This window comes from Amphiprion ocellaris, chromosome 20 (genome assembly GCF_022539595.1).
Source record: "Amphiprion ocellaris isolate individual 3 ecotype Okinawa chromosome 20, ASM2253959v1, whole genome shotgun sequence".
Taxonomy (NCBI): Eukaryota; Metazoa; Chordata; class Actinopteri; family Pomacentridae; genus Amphiprion; species Amphiprion ocellaris.
Genome location: NC_072785.1, coordinates 22,492,943 through 22,509,995, shown reverse-complemented (window position 1 = coordinate 22,509,995; position 17,053 = coordinate 22,492,943). Strand labels below are relative to the sequence as shown.

Sequence of the window (17,053 nt, the reverse complement as noted above, 5' to 3'; positions counted from 1 at the left end):
AAATTGTATTTCTTTTTTAAAACATATGCTGTCCGAATGCATTTACTCAGCACTTTGAGTGTGCTATGTTTGAAATCCCTTCCTTTTGTTTATGAAAAAGATATGCTGTTAATCAAGTTACTCATCTTATAATCTCAGTTATACTCACATTTTTCATTTGAACAATAAAATCTCTGTAGTCTGAATTTAGCTTCATATGTAAGTTTATATCACTTTAATTCGATTGAGACTAAATACCGACTTAAACCTAAACTTTGAGCTGAAATCAGTCAATTAAAAAAACTCCAGATGGAAGTGCCTTGTACAGAACAAAACATTTTTCCCCCTCAGGAGTCACGAGGCTCGTTTCTGAGAAGGTGCCTCAGTGACGTGAACAAAAAAGGAAGTGCAGCAGGTAAGGAGTCAGACAGGTGTGCTCTTACGGCCCCGCCCCTTTCAGGATGCTGTAACAAAGCTCCTCCTCCTTCCTGCATCACCTGCACTGCTGAGCATCAGTGCTGACGTCTGGCGATTTAAATCATTCCCACAAGGATCAAACGCACTCAGAAGAGCAGAAACAGCTGAACAGCAAACATTCAGCATTTAAGACTCACAGCATCAAGTAAGTCCCTCAGATATTTATACTTGGATTCTCCTGGATAGTTGCCTTTAATTGTTTTTTGTTTGATTGTTTGTTTGTTTGTTAGGATTTTAATTCCTTTATAAAGGCTAAATAAGTTCATTTTTAAAATGTTGGTAAATGTGAAAAGATTATCTATTACGTCATACAGTATATGATTATTAAATAACGTTGGCTTTCCCTGAAATAGTCTGAAAGCATCCTGAAATATTGGTTTTGTTATTTGAATATTCAGGAATTTAATTTTACTCGAAAGCCTCAGAAAGATGCCACAATGATGTATTTAACTAGAATTTATTCTATATACACTAAGAGTCAAAAGTTTGGACACACCTTCTCATTCAATGGTTTTTATTTATTTGTATTATCTTCGACATTTTAGATTAATACTGAAGATAAACACATTTTTGTTTACAACATAATTCCATATGTATTATTTTATAGTTTTGATATATTCAGTGTTAATCTACAATGTATAAAATAACAGAATGAGAAGGTGTGTCCAAACTTTTGACTGGTAATGTATGTTACAGTGTTCATGATAATGGTAGTTTTTGTGAGTTTATTTATGTTTTTGTGCTTTTTTTTTAGTAGTATTGTATGGACTTGGGTATAAAGCAATAGTTTGTTTTCTGTACAGTTCAGTCTTTATCTTTTCACTGAACCAAACCTTAGCAGAGTTACAATCATACATTGTGCTGACATGAATAATTCCAACAAATTTAAATACTAGAAATCCTATAAATACTATGACCAACTATTTAAAAGTAAAATTTTGTGTCTGTTCATTTTTATTTACTCTTTGCTGTGTATTTTTTGTGCCCTCCTGACAGGAATGAAGCAAGCATTTATCCTATTGGTCTCCATAGCCATGGTTTTTGTGGCACCGGGTGCCCAAGGATCAGCTCACCTGTCATTTTCAAACATAGCAGTAAGTTTTAATTGAAACGAATCCTCTCAGCATGTAGCACCATATCACTGTGACCACCGTACCAATGAACTGTACAGCTACAAGTCAAAATGAGTTTTAGATTAAAGAGATGGCCTCTGAATTTGACATTTAAAGTAAATAACTTTACCATCTACAGTAAAAATTGAGTTTTAATACCACTAGATTAGTTTGATTCTGTTTTAACATATTTATACAAATACCCCAGTTTTCCTTGGAGAATATTAAATATTTAAAGTATTTATTTTGGGTTCTATAACTATAGTTATGGTTCTTAGTTTGTATTACTTTAATATGTCCATCTCCAGAGTTTGGACTTCTGTGGATGCTTTTATATTTATATATAAATTTGTTGAATTGATAATGTCTTAGGTCTTTTTCCATTAGCAACTTTTTTCAGTTGAAAAGCATAACTTATTATACATAGGTCTTAATTTTAGCCACAAATTCTCAACTGGATTCAGGTCAGGGCTCTGACTTGGCAACTCCATGCCATTAACCTTGTTGCCATCAAACCATTCAGTGAAGTGTCTTGCTGGAAACAAATCTTTTCTCAAGATGCAGTTCTCTATGAGATTGCATCACGTTGTCCTTGCAGGATTTTCCTATACTTTGCTGCATTCTTTTCACCTTTTACCTTGACAAGCCTACCAGGGTCTCCTGCTGAGAAGCATCCCAGTATCATGATGCTGCCACCACCATGCTTCATGGTGTAGATGGTGTGTGCATGATGGGCAGTGTTTTGTGTTCACCAAAAATATTGTCAAGTCTGAAGGCCAAAAAACTACATTTTCAGACCAAAGAACCTCCTCTTGCAGCCTTTTGGGAAATTCTAGAATTGAATTTGAGCTTTTTTTCCCCAAACACTGGCTTTCTCTTTGCCACTCTCCCATAAAACTTTAAAGGGTGGATTTGTGAATGTGATAAAATGACATTACTTTGACATAAAGAGTGGGTTTTTTTTGTAAAATAATGTTCAAAAGCTTGAATGTTGAAAGCCATAATATTCAATATACATATACAAAGGGAGTAAAACTGAGCAGAAAAATTGTGTAAAAATGGTACAGTTCCCCTTAATTCCAGCCAGCACCAGTTGTGCTCGAGTCTACATTTTTACACATGAAAACAATCAGCCAATCAGACAATCAGCTAAAAGTTATGACTCATTTAAATGTGTTCTGTCTGCAGTAAAGGCTAAAATAAGGGCAGAAAATACCAACCATTTAAAAGTGTTTCCACATGACTGGAGGCTGTTACCTGTCCTGTGATTTTAAGTATGTTTGTGTGTCTACAAGGCGCTGGTCACTCGGACAGGTTGTGGAACCACTAAACTGTGTGTGGAGACACCAGAGGATTGTGACCCTGCAACAAAGGATACTTGCCTGTTTACATCTGTGAATGCCACTGCCGTCATGGCTCCAAATGGCACAACGCTGAGTTTTGAACTGAGTGGAACAATCAGTGGGGATCGTTACGTTGGAGTGGCACTCACTGCAAATGCATCTGAGGTACAGCACACAAAAACACTTTCACTTTGATGTAAAGTTCAGATCAGACCCTTTCTGTAGCACGGCAAAATAAATTGATTAAACAAAACTAGAGATTGTATTCACAGAATATTACAAACATTATAAGGTTCCTGTGTTAAACGCAAGTAAAAAATGTTACCTAGTTAATGACATTTAATGGTAATATTAACAATAAGCAACAAAGGACAAGAACAAGTGGCTAATATCAAAATTAACTATAATTAAAGAAAATTAGAGCACAAGTTGTTCACCAGATATTTGACTTTTCGTTCCTTCTTAGTGAACATTCAGTTAGGTTCAGTTCAACATTACTGAGACAGTAATTATACAAATTTAAATGTCACTAGCTACCAACGCTAACAAATTAGCATTGGTTAAAAACTGGCAGGATTAACTGTAAGTAAAGCATACTTAACACTAGTTATTCCCCAAATATTTGACTATTTGTGCCGTTCTCAGCTAACACTAATTCAAGTTCAGTTCATCATTGCAGATGTAGAAATCATACAAATTTAAACAGTTCTACCTAGCAAAGCTAATGAGCTAGCATTTGCTGAAAATTGGCAAAATTAAGTAAGTAAAAACAAGAAAAATGCAATAATCACTGGAATATTTTTTTTTTTGCAGAATTGGACAATTGCTCATATGTTCTATAAAAAGAAAATTTGGATTTAATTTTAGCAACAATATTGACTAAACATTAGATTTTATTTGTGCATTTTTAAGAACTGACTTTTACCAAGTGTCTTGCATTTAAACTAACAATATTTAAACTTGCTGGGCTAATTCATAGTGGCAGTCTTATTTTTCCTACTGGAAAGAACTGTGTTTCACTGGCTGTTTTTATAAACATGCTACATAAAGAACAATGAATGGACCTGACTGACTTGAATACGGTTGATAGTCCCAACAATGTTTTTGTCCTAAGACTGAGTATTTGACTTAATCACAGCTGAGACAGTAAATTTTCACCCAGATTAAAAGTAATGGAGAGTTCACATATCTGCTATCTAATATCAAGGTTAATGATAACTACATCCATACAGCATCAGCCTCCCTCTGTAGTAATGTCCATGTAACCATCAAAGTAACATTGACTTGTCTCTTTATTCATTCCTGGATTGGTCTCTGTCAATAGTGACTCACCCAAATGCAAACATCTGCTGAAATATGATATAGACATGTGACAGAACTAGAAAGGCTGGAATCTCAACTGTTGTCTGGTCTGTTTCATAACTGTAGTGATTTACTTCCATGTTTGTGATGTTAAATTTCACCTCTGAATTCACTTTAAGGAAACCATCTTAACCTTTCACCACTTCTTATTTCCTCAGGGTACCGGTATGCTGTATGTCTGTGGGAGAAACGGTACAACTTATGGGGTCAGTGGGACATTCTTCTTCCTGACAGTGCAGATAAACAACACCAACGGAGCGCTCACTGTCATGAACGAGGTGAGGCCTCAACTTCTCTTATCATAAATATTGCATTTATTGCATTCTTCATACAGGAAACAAACCTCATGTAAATCATACAAATTAAACCAGTAATCAAATACACAGACTCTGCAAACTGTTCAGTCAAGATTGTATTTTCAGTTTTAGTTGCATTCTCAGGGTGGTAATGACAATTATCTAGATTTTGTGGTCGCTGTGCTTAAACATGCTACCAAAGCTCTCCAGATTAATTCTTAAAATTTCCAAAACACACAAATGTCTGTAATTCAACTTCACGTGACATTACCTTTGCAGAGGGCAACAGAAATACAAAACTTGACAACAGATACAAAGATCCAGTGTGTGTTTGACGTCCCCGGAGTGAACGCCTCCATGGCGAGGAACGTGGACACCACCTTCGTCCTCCAACTCGGGTCTGGAAGTGTAAACGGAAGTAAGTGGACAAACATTAGCACAGACTGTACACTGTAATCTTTACTGAATATTTATCCATGTAAATAGGTCCACATATGATATGTTACAGACACAGATGCCATGACAGTCACTGTATACATTTGTAAATAAAAAAAGAAGAATGAACTGCTCTCTAAATGCCATTTCATTCTGATCTTTAGCGAATCACCTACACATCTGACAATGTTTCATTCTTCAGGTATTCTCGGGTCCTTCACCGCCAACGTGACCACCCCTCCTCTGAACCTCCTCGATCCAACCAGCAACCTGAACAACAACACCACCACCACTACTACTCCCACCCTGAACAACAACACCACCACCACCACTACTACTCCCACCCTGAACAACAACACCACCACCACCACTACTACTCCCACCCTGAACAACAACATCACCACCACTACTACTCCCACCCTGAACAACAACATCACCACCACTACTACTCCCACCCTGAACAACAACATCACCACCACTACTACTCCCACCCTGAACAACAACATCACCACCACTACTACTCCCACCCTGAACAACAACATCACCACCACTACTCCACCCACCACCACTCCTCTCACTACCATGTCAGGGGCAAACAGAGCCCTTTTCCCTCAGGGTAAATAACACACTGCAAGTTCATATTCACACTGCAAGCCTTAGGGCTTTAGATGGTCAGTTTAATAGGGAACCTGGACAATCCTGCACACAAACAGTATGACTACCATTAATATATAAAAGCAGTTAGTTTGATTCACAGAGGTCCACATTAAGCAAACTTCCCACGCTTCACTTTAACTGTTAATTGATTAGATCATGTCCTTAAAGTTTGTTTTTAAACAAAGAACACATTTTTAGGGTCATAACAGTAGAACTAATTTTGGGAAAGACTGACACAGAGTCATTTAAGATTCCCTCAAAATAGATGTGGAAGCTGCTCTGGAGCTTTCAGATTGAAGTTTTTCTAGTAGTAGTGGAAACTGTAGATAAACAATTGTAAAATCTGCCTTTTGAAGAAAATCTGATGAGGTTGAAAGCTACAGAACAGCTGTTCAAGTCAATTCTCCTGAAGTATCTTCTTTTGTTTGGTGGCTATAATAAAAAACAATAGCAGATTTATTCCTCAGTTTTCTGCCAGTGCTGTTAATTCAGCAATAATATTATACTTGGATTAATGTTTTTATGTAGAAATGCTGAAAAAGTTTTTTTAAAAAAACAAAAACAAAATAGATAATGATGAGCCTTTTTGTCAGTTTTTTCTTTTATGACTGCATTCTTACTTGCAAAGTGCAGAAACCCTGACAGATGTTTTCTGACAAACGCCTTTTCTGTCTTGTTCCCTGCCAGCTTTGCCGCTGCTGCTTAGCATCTTCATCCTGTACATCCTGAAGACAGCCTGAGAGAGTCCAGAGACGAAGCTGAGACCCAATGAAGACACGATGATGACACATTTGAGTGTCAAAGTGTTTAAAACGTGTTTTTGCAGAACTTAAAATTATTTAAAGGATCTTTTTGCACCATGTTTATACCTGATAACTACTTTGAGCTGAAGAATCTAATGACGTTCTGTTTGAAACCACCTTTTCTTGTTTTTGTGATCAAATGTTTTCATATTTTCTGTTGTCTCTCCAGTTTTTAAACATATTCCCTCTGACACCACAGCAGTGTCTGCAAAGAGAAATTTCCACATTTGGGTGTAACGAGTTTGAGCCGACATCGACAGTGAACCACAACAGCCAACGTTAGTTCAGAGACACACAACCCAGCTCAGGATTGTTACCTTGTTTTGATGTGCATGGAATGTGACTGTAAACTATCTGTTGAGCAGATGACAGTGCACTTAAACTAAAAATACCAATAAAACTTATAAATAATCTTGTTTGTGGCATCGTGTTGTTGACTCCCGTGATAAAACTGCACCTCCTGCTAAGTCAACAAATGAGGCCAATCTGACACCACAGTCTGGTGCTGAGGAGGCTGGGAAGAAGCTTGACTTAAAGCAGTTTTGTTTGGTTTACTCCTTTACAAATATAATTTTGGACTAAACTGTACTGAGAACTAACACAACCAAAAACATACTTTGCAAGAAAATGCGTGTACTCACATGTACATGACTGTACATGTAATTTTTTTTACATAACCCTTGTTTTCTTCAGTTTTTTGTTCATTTTAATGCCTTGTACAACTAAAGGTACATTTGTTTGGACAAATATAATGATAACAACAAAATAGCTCATAAAAGTTTGATTAAGAGCTGATATCTAGCCATTTTCCATGGTTATCTTGATAATAACCACAATCACTTAAGTTCTTACATAAATAGCTATGACATTGTGCTGTCAAAAACAGCACTTTAAGGCATTCCATGTTTTCGTTTCTGTCTATTTTAGTCACATGATACAATATATGAGACAATATAAATGGCTGAATTGTAGCAACCCATATTCATTGAGCTTGTAATATGGAAATGCCCGAAACCCAACAGGAAGTCAGCCATCTTGAATTAGATTTGAAATTTTTTGAGATCAATAACTTATCGGGGGTAAGTCCGAGAGACGCCAAATTTGGCCAGTATATGCAACAGCCCTACCTGATGAAAAATTATCAAAATGCTGTACATTTTCAAAAGCTATAAACTCAAACAGGATAACAGCGAGAGAGATGAAATTCGGCCAGGATATACTCCAGGCATGGGTGATCAAAAGTTATCAAAATGCTCCGCAAAAGTTTGAGGGCATGGCCATGGCGGCCTCCTGAATTTTGAGGCTTCGCCATGAAACATCAACTGCTGTGTAACGGTCCTCTGCATGCTCCAATCTGTCTCAAACTTTACAGGTGTGATCAAACTCCAGCTTTGAAGACATCCATAGACAAATATACATTCAGAGTTATAGCGCCACCTGTTGGATGGACAGGAAATGCTATATAACTAGCCTGTACATGCTCCAATCTGCCTGAAACTTTACATGTGTGATCAGAGTCCTGCCCTGATGACATTCACATGCTGATATACACCCACAGTCATAGCGCCACCCGGCGGATGGAAGGAAATGGTCTATAACTAGCCTGTACATGGTCCAATCTGCCTGAAATTATGTGTGATCAGAGTCTGACCCTGATCACATCCATTGGCCAATATACACTCTCGGTCACAGCGCCACCTGGTGGATGGACAGGAAGTGGTATATAACTAGCGTGTACATGCTACAATCTGCCTGATATTTTACGTGTGTCATCAGAGCCAGCAAGGATGCGAGGACCCGTCCAACGTTGCTATCTATCAACTATCTTTGTTTTTGCTGGTTTATTTATTATCTATTTATTTTACTGTTTAGTTTAGAAAGTCACAAGATCAAGACAAGAAGTAAATTCTCGACTTTAGTGTATTCGTAGAATTCAATGTTTTCCCTTTTTTCATTCTTTAGACTGTTTGAACAAATGGCCCTTGGCATGAACAGCATGGCTGAAAAATCTCAGACTGTGCTTTAAATTGTGTATTGTTAGTCTTTTCCCCACACTCCTTTGTTTTTCTCAGTACTTGAAATAGCCAGCCATGTATTTTACTTTTCTTTACAGCTATTCTCTTGTTTCTCCATCTTTTCTGTCAGCTATTATTTGATCTGTTTCTGCTGTGGGAGACAGATGGCCAGATTGTCATGGCTGGACAACTAATTTCCTCTGCTATTTACCATTCTAGCTCACACAGGCACTCCTCATCAATGAAAGCCAGATACTGTGAAATGGTCCATGAATTTTGGTTTGAGTGTGTTTGTGCTTGTGCGTGTGTGTGTGTGTGTGTGTGTGTGTGTGTGTGTGTGTGTGCGCGTGTGCGTGTGCGTGTCCGTGTCCGTGTGCATGGAGGGGGATCAGCTCATATTATTGGCTGTGAGTTACTGCAATTCTGGGACAATTTGTGCAGCTGTGTGTGCGAATTAGTGTTTGTGTCAAGATGTGACTCTTTGACAGGTCCAATTGTTTGTGTGTGTGCGTGCGTGCGTGCGTGCATGTGTGTGTGTGCAGTAGATGCATGCTTCTCTGTTTCTGACAGGTGTTATTTGCATTGCATGAGTGTGCACAGTTTGAAGTTTGGGCCTGATGTGTGTTTTTTGAGAGATACCACAGTATTGGCTGTATGATTGGAAAATGAAGTTTCTGTTTGTGTGTTGGGGATTGAGCAATCTTGTGTATTTTAAAATATCCCCAGCAAAACCAAGTTCATTGTAGATTACAGTGTTTCTGAGTGTTCATTTTTGTGTAGCCTCCTAAAACCCAAGCTTTGGCTGGGCTTACATTTTAGATTTCTTCTAGTTATTTGGGATAAGGAATAACCAATAAATATAATAATTGGATAATATCTGATTATTATATTATGATATTTTCTATTATTGTTGTTAGTATTTTTTTTATTATTATTATTATTATTAGTATTTTTATTAATAATAATAATAATAATAATAATAATAATAATAATAATAATAATAATAATAATAAAAATACACTCTTTTTGAAAATAAAAGATGGATACCAGGCCTTAGGGAGGTTAAAACAACTAAAAATCCTTGAAACTGCAAATCTGTTCTGTAATCTTAAAGATACAGGTAACTCAAACTTGGGAGCTTATAAGATAAATGGTACATTTTATGTGCCATTTATCTTATAAGCTGCCATTAGAATTCAGAAATGTTATTATTATTATTTTTAACTTTGCTAACATGTTGTTTTTACACATTATCTTTATTTCCTGGTTCAAGCATCAATGCTCTGTTCTTCGCAGTTCAACTAATCTGAACTCGTGCTGTTATCCAACTAAAATAACCCTGTTACTTCAAATAAGAATGGATTTGTTAATCTAGGATGATGTTGTCTTCATCAACAATGTACTATTGTTTTGAGATTATCAAAATGAATTGCTCGTGATTGGCTGAGGGTTAGTCATGGCATTGTGGCAATGAATGTGTTGACAGAAATCTCATTATGTGTGTTTCTGTGTAGTGCTGGCTGCTTTGTTCTACACTGAATGCTCAAATTTGAAATGCCTCTGTGTCGCTGTACATTGTTTTATTTTGTTGTGAAGAAGCTTCTTGCTTTATTCAACAGTGGCTTTGTTTTGCCACTCTCCCATAAAACAGTTTCTGTATGCAGTCTCTCCCATCTCAGCCACTGAAGCTTGTAACTCCTTCAGAAGAATCATGGGTGTCTTGGTGGCCTCCCTCAATAGTCTCTTTCCAGCACAGGCACAGCCTGCTCTCAGTAGATTTACTGGTGCCATATTCCTCCAATTTCTAAGTGATTTATTTAACTGTACTTCAAGGTATGTCAGGTCACTTAGAGGTTGTTTTATTTTTTTTTTTTTTATCCATCTCCCTATGCTTTTCAAGAACATTTTCACAGTGTTGCGTGGAAAATTGTTTCGTCTTCATGGTGTAGTTTTAGCCAGTAGTTCTCATTCATCAGTGACTGGACCTTTCTTTGTTCTGCAGTCATCATCAGATCTCCATTTGACTAAATATATGACTTCGATCACCAGCTGGCTGCACCTGTGTTGAATTAGGTGAGTTACTTTAAAGAGAGTGAATATGTATGCAACTTTATAGATCTCTTTTCATTTCAATAGGAAGGAGTATTTTTTGCAAATTGCTGTCATAAAAGCACAATTAAATTGACAATGATTCAATGTTAGAAAAGCAGTGACTAAATAAAAAGGAATTAAAGGTAAAACATCCCTTTTATAGGCACTGTAAATGAGCTCCTGTTTGATAAATGAGTTACTGTAACAGATTCACCTTAAAAAGTCTGGGTCATGATCTAGTTAACTGTCCTTAAGCTTAGGGCCTCGGTTTTTTTTTTTGGTTTTTTTTTTGGGAAAACAGCAATAGATGGATTTCAATCTGAACTCTACCAACAAAAAGTTGGGCCCAGTTTTCAGTTGAATGGAAATTAGCAGTTGTGCTAAATCTGGCTTATTTACTACAACCTTGTTTAAATTTATGAGATTATACATTCATTTATATGCACTGCCCCGTCCAAATAAATAAATGAATCAAATAAAAGTTGCACATTTAGCAATATTTTTTCTGCACCCAGACATTTTTAGAAATTGTCTTCCCTGCAGCTAAATAAAGTAATGCTATCAGTCAGACTTTAAACTTTGCTTACTGGTTGTTTGATCTCTTGTTTGGTAAATAGATTACACCCATGTTGATGGTCTGTAATCTGTAATGTACTGAATGTTGGTCTTGTGTTGAAATGTCACACAATACCTGACACAGTTTCATGTTTTATTAACATATCACAAAGAAAGCATTATATTTAAACAGTTTTGTGTTAATAAATCTAAATATAATGCAGCTTTGTACCTGTTTGTGTATGTGTTAGAACTTGCAACACCATGCGCCCTGTATAAATAAATAACTAATAAAATAGTGCCTTTCTGTACAACAGTTTTCTTGAAGTGCAATATGAAAGTGAGTGTTGATGTTGTTGGAGACGATGCTTGCTGTTCCTTTTGTGCTTTGTGTAAAATTAGACATTTAAACAAATTGGATCATAGAAGTGAAGAAAAACCTGCAGGCGGTGTTTTATGAATTGGTTACTTTGCTCCCACTGTCCTGACAGTGAAACACGACATGTCCATCCTTCAGTCTGTCTTGTTGTCAGGATGAGGTACACACAGATAACAGCATAAACACTGAGTCACCATCTCTGAAGGGACAGACATCAGCAGGTCTGGGGCTGCGTTCACAAAACATCCCGAGGCAATATGCAGCTCCTAAATGGGGTGTCACTCCCAGATTCAGCAGCTTTTGGTCTGAGAATAACTCACAAAGCATTTTGTATTTAAAACTAGCTCCATGGTCTGAGTGATGCCAAGATTATGCATGTCATGATACCAGGAAATTGGTTGTCAGGATGAATGAAGCTGAAAACCCACGCTTCTGAGAAAATATGAAATTTCAATCTAATGAATGTATTGCAATGTAGCAGCATTTATACTATGTCTCTTAATGCTGTGTAGCTGGTGGCCAATCATCGAATTGGGGTTGAGCATTTAAGCTGCAGCCCTCCATCTGTTTCTTCCTCTGCTCCCAAATGCATCACTCTGCAACAGGTATGTCTGCTCCTGTTGTGTCTCACTGGTGTGGGTTCATTGATGCTCAAGATGTTCATTTTGCACTGCAGAGCGACTGGTGTGTCCCCCCCACTCCTAGCTGATTGTGGTAGATGTCCTCTCTCTCAGCGTTTTTGTGTATGGTACTACCTGGTTAACGCTCATGTGGTCACAAGTAAAGTGTCGCGCTGCATGGGCTCTCTTCTTTATCTTCCTCCCTAATTGTGTGTGTGTATCTGCTGCTGTTGACAGGTTCATATGTTTATCAATGTAGCGGCCGCATCGTGCTTTAGCAGCTTAGCATAGTAACGCTAGCGTTGCTCTTGACAGGTGAGGTGGGGTTGAGTGGTTGTGCGTCGCTGCTGACGTTGCTGTCAGCTGATGGGCCTGCTGCGTTTTGTCTGAGGCTGCTTTGTCTCCCGCTGCTGCTTTGTCTCCACTGCACTGTCTCTGGCTGCTTGTCTTCTGTCGTTGTCAGCTCCGTTTGAATTGGTTGACAGTGCATTGCACATTCCACATGCACCCTAGAAACAGAGTTTAATTTTGATTGTATGATTTTATATTGTGTTGTTTTGGATTTTTATTTTGTTTGCCGGTAATGGTTTTTTGTGTTTCTGTTTTTATTTAATTTCGTTCCATTATTGGTGGTTTGTATGATTTCTATTGTTTAATCCTAACCTGCCTCTTTTTGTATATTCTGGATTTGTAGTATATTTTGTTGTATTAATCGCTTGTTGCTCCTGAGTAATTTGTTTCCTTTTCAGTTGCTGAAGGCCGGTGGTCTGGGTGATGATGTCCCTCTCCTTTTTGTGTGCTGTGCTCCCTGGGAATTGGTTCACTTTAGACCTGGGTGTTTTTGTGTTATTTTGGGGGATTCCCCTTCGCTCACACCTGTCCACCTGTTCAGCTCAGCAACTGGTTAGGTTTCTTTTGTTCAGTTTCCCCCTAGTGTGAATGATGTTTATCTGTTTTTAAAAACATTTATAAACAAATTTTTAAACAAATGCAAGAGAAGTGCAACTCCCAGAGTGGTGTTGTCTGGCACCTGATCTCATTTTGAGATCATCAAATGAGTATCATGGTTTTGTAGTCACGCCACAACAACATGAATGCTTTTGCTTAAGAAATGCTGCAAACACACTGTACTACTACACATGCTCAGACTATAACTTTATTAGGTTATCATTAATCACCTGACAGCACCCAGTTCAAATTGAAAGGCATCACTGCGTCAGCCTAAACAAGCTGCCATTAGTCTTTGTGATAGTTTTGCATGGAGCATCGCTACAGCAGATGCAGCTGTGGCAGATCACAAATGATGATGATGTACGTGTTTCACAACATGGAAATTGTCACATTATGATAATATAACATTGTTTGCTGAAACTCACACATCATTGAGACTGGGTACACATCTGGCTGTCTTTCAGGTGCCTGCTTTTAAAAAGTTTAATTTGACACATCAACAGGTTGTTAATGTAACTGACATGTTTTAGTCTGGGCTGCACAGTGGCTTGGTGGTTACCAATTTCACCTTGCAGCTAGAACATCCCAGGATAGCGTACCGGTCTTCCCGTGATCTTTCTCTGTGGAGTTTGCATGCTCCTCATGAACCATGATATCACACTAGCCTCTTATCTTATGAGGTCTCTTTGTTCCTTACTAAGAGTTGCTCTCAGGAGCTTTGTGAATAGCTCTGGAGAAAATTCTTCGGTTGGAACTTTTAGTGGCATTTAGGAGGATCCTTGGGGGTAAGACAAGGTCCTTTGTGAAACCAGCTCCTATTCTGCAGGGAATATCTATGTGGAAATGACCCCCCCTTTTTTTTTCTTTTACAAACTTGCATTGTCCCTCTATATCTTCCACTCCCTTACTCACTCTGGCTAGTCAGATTTTTCTTCCTTTAAGAACCAGATATGTGCTACTATCTCATAGTAACTGACAATTTAAATCCCTGCTCTCCACATCAGTGTATTTTTTTTAAGCTAATTAGACTTCTGAGATTTGATTGAATAAATTTATATATTTTAAAAATGTCACAAGTCTCAATTCAAAAATTTGAGGTGAACATATGCAATTCCAAACCCCAGCTTGCAGCCTGTTGCCTGTCTCTGTTTCTCTATAAAACTGACATCAAATCATTTGCAAATGCCATTGAACTGCCTGCTGAGGTCATGCACCAAGTTGTCGATGTTGTCCAGTTGCATATTTGGTTTGGATCTGGCCTCAGTCCTGCATGGTTGTGTTTCAGAAGTTGATATTTTATGGTAAAGACGTTTTTTGTTCTTATTGATTTCCCTCTTTGGAGACATGGAAGGTTGGATGTAGTCAGGAGAAACAAATTCTCACTCAAATGAAAATTGCTCACAAGGCACAAGAGTCTATAAAGTTTTCGAGCCTCTGGGGTTGCTTGTTTGTTGTGTGGCTCGCTGCGTAGGCACATTCGTTTTTCCTCCACTGGCCCCACCTGCAGGTTCAGTGAAGGCAAAGTCTGATCAGTGAGAAAAAAAGAAGAGGGAACTGAAAACAAAGAGTCAATAAATATCAATATAGTAAATGATATGATGGCTCCAATTCTTCATTTTCTTTCTACCTACCTGACACTATGTAATTGTTATGAAACTGGTGATGGTTAAATACAGCAAATGGAGCAAAACAAACATAGTTATGACAGCACTTCACAGTGTGAGAAATCACTGAAAATAATTGATTGCATTTGCATAATATGTGTTGTACTCCCATCTTCCCGCCTGGAAGGTTCAATACATCACACATTATGTTGTTCAGATATAGCTGCCTGTGATTATACACTTGGCCAGTAGGTGGTTTCATGTGCACACAAAGCTTCGAGAAATGAACCCTTTCTCGAACCATTTGGCTCAAGTGGCTTGATGCCTCATGAGGCTTCATCTCCCCATCAGTACTAAGAACCAAAACAGCAGCGCAGCTCAGGAGTGGTGGTAGGTAGCAGGCCAGACAGTTACACAATTCTGCTAAGAAACAAAACACAACAAAACACCCACCTTTTGAAAAGCTGGTAATGAAAACAAGAAAAGTGATATCTCAGAAAAGGCCCTTGGCAGTGCTTCTTACAACTGTGTCATATATTCACAACATATTCATCACTCTAACACTACCATTTAGTGGTTTGTGTGTATTTGGGTCAGTGTAAACATTCTTGTAAAACGAGAAAGGTCCGGGTCACTGATTTCATCTCCTCTGTTCCAAAATAACATCTCCAGTCTGGTCCCCTGGACACAGAGCTTTGTGTGCTTTGGAGGACGTTTAGTAAACTAATGCACATTTATAACTTTCCAAAAGATGCTGCAGTTCTGCTGTTAGCAACTTCATCCTGACATTCCTTTTACAGTGGAGATAGATAGAGAGATAGACTTTACTGTCTGTCCCAAATGGTGACAGAAATTCTTCTCACAGGCTCCAACAATAAAATACAACACATAAAAACACACTGAAAACAGAAGCTCACAAAGTAGATTTCTAAAAGAAATGTTAACAAGAAACAGCAGCTAAAATATGAGGGATATTTCATCTGATGTTCTGTACTTTTGATGGTAAAGTATCAATTCTGTGAAAGTAGTCGTCTAATTACTGTCAGTCAGTGACTTTTTTTTTTTTTTTTTTTTCCACGGTGAACCTCAGCAGTGAAGGCATTAGGAGGCTGACTGACAGATTCAATCTTCAGTTCTTTGTCCTTGTTCAATTGGGTTTCGATTACCATCTTTTCTTTATCTCTGCTCATTCTCCTCTTAACTTTTGTTGTGAACTGGCCCAAGGTATGTGATTAAATAGGCATCAAACTTGTGAAAATGTGAAATAAAAGTTAAATTCAGCACAAAGTGAAATAACTGATAAGGTAAAATATCCGTCTCATTGGAGAAGGTCAATAATAAATGTATAAGAACTTCAAACAAACTGCCAGGTGCAAACCTTCGAGCAAAAGAAGCCAGAGAGAGATAAGTGAACAAACCATTTAAATAGTTTTCTGTTTTCAATGATTATACAGTTTTTGGACATCTTTAAGAAAAAAGTTTAAATCACAGATGTGTTCAGCGAGCTGGAAATGGTGCAGACACTCAGCTTTTCTTGCAGTTTGTCCCTCTGGTCAGTCTTTGTATTGCAATGAAAAATCTTTCGCAAGTTTCCAAGTTTGATTTTTGTAAAACTTTCCCAAAACCTAGAGAAGAAAAGAGCGGGTTTTATTTACTGACATTATAAAGCGATTTAACACGCCATGCAATGTTTCTTAAAGACCTGCTGCAGCAAATAAAGTGTAGCATTCTAAGGAGCAGAACATTCCAGAGCAACACACAAAGATCCAAAGACTCTCTCCCAAAGCTGTAAATGTGGTAAGACACCATTTCAGGAGACAGCTAACCCAAAATTCACCTCCAAATGGAACATCTGCTGATCGGATATTTGCTAATAAAGGACCTTCAACAGCTCTCTTGGAGACAACAGGATGCCTCCTACCTCCACTAGAATCTGATAAGGGTCATAAAGTGTCAACTGTGAGGAAAACCACACCTCTGCAGGACTGGCATTCTGACCTTCTGATCTCTCAGTACCTAACACACAATTTCTACTCAGGAATGAATTGAACAGTTTAAATCAGAACATTTTAAAGAAATGCAGCATCACCAGAGTGATGATCAGGACCAGTATAGAAGAAGAACACATAGAATCTGAAGTGTTTGTAGAAGATACACACACACGTGATACACAAACACCTCCCTCCTCCTGTCACAGACCACAGCCATAAGTCACATAGAGACTTTTTACTTAAAGTATATATACTTCCTATGTCTTATTTTTTGTAATATTGAATGTATATGCCTGTGTTTCAGCTATGTTATAAATTTACTTTCATTTAGCCTAAAGTCTACAGTCTGTAAGTTTATTCTTATGTTTACACCTTTAATTATT

General features: G+C 37.8%; 1 protein-coding gene across 1 annotated transcript; it reads left to right on the top strand.

The window, feature by feature from the left end:
• The first annotated feature begins 501 nt into the window (after positions 1-501).
• LOC118471420 (mucin-2-like) lies at positions 502-6,876 on the top strand. Its single transcript, XM_035955902.2, has 7 exons — positions 502-601; positions 1,453-1,550; positions 2,864-3,076; positions 4,432-4,551; positions 4,849-4,987; positions 5,207-5,620; positions 6,349-6,876. The coding sequence occupies exons 2-7, from the start codon at positions 1,455-1,457 to the stop codon at positions 6,399-6,401; spliced, it is 1,035 nt and encodes a 344-aa protein (XP_035811795.2). The 5' UTR covers positions 502-601; positions 1,453-1,454; the 3' UTR covers positions 6,402-6,876.
• The last annotated feature ends 10,177 nt before the right edge of the window (positions 6,877-17,053 follow it).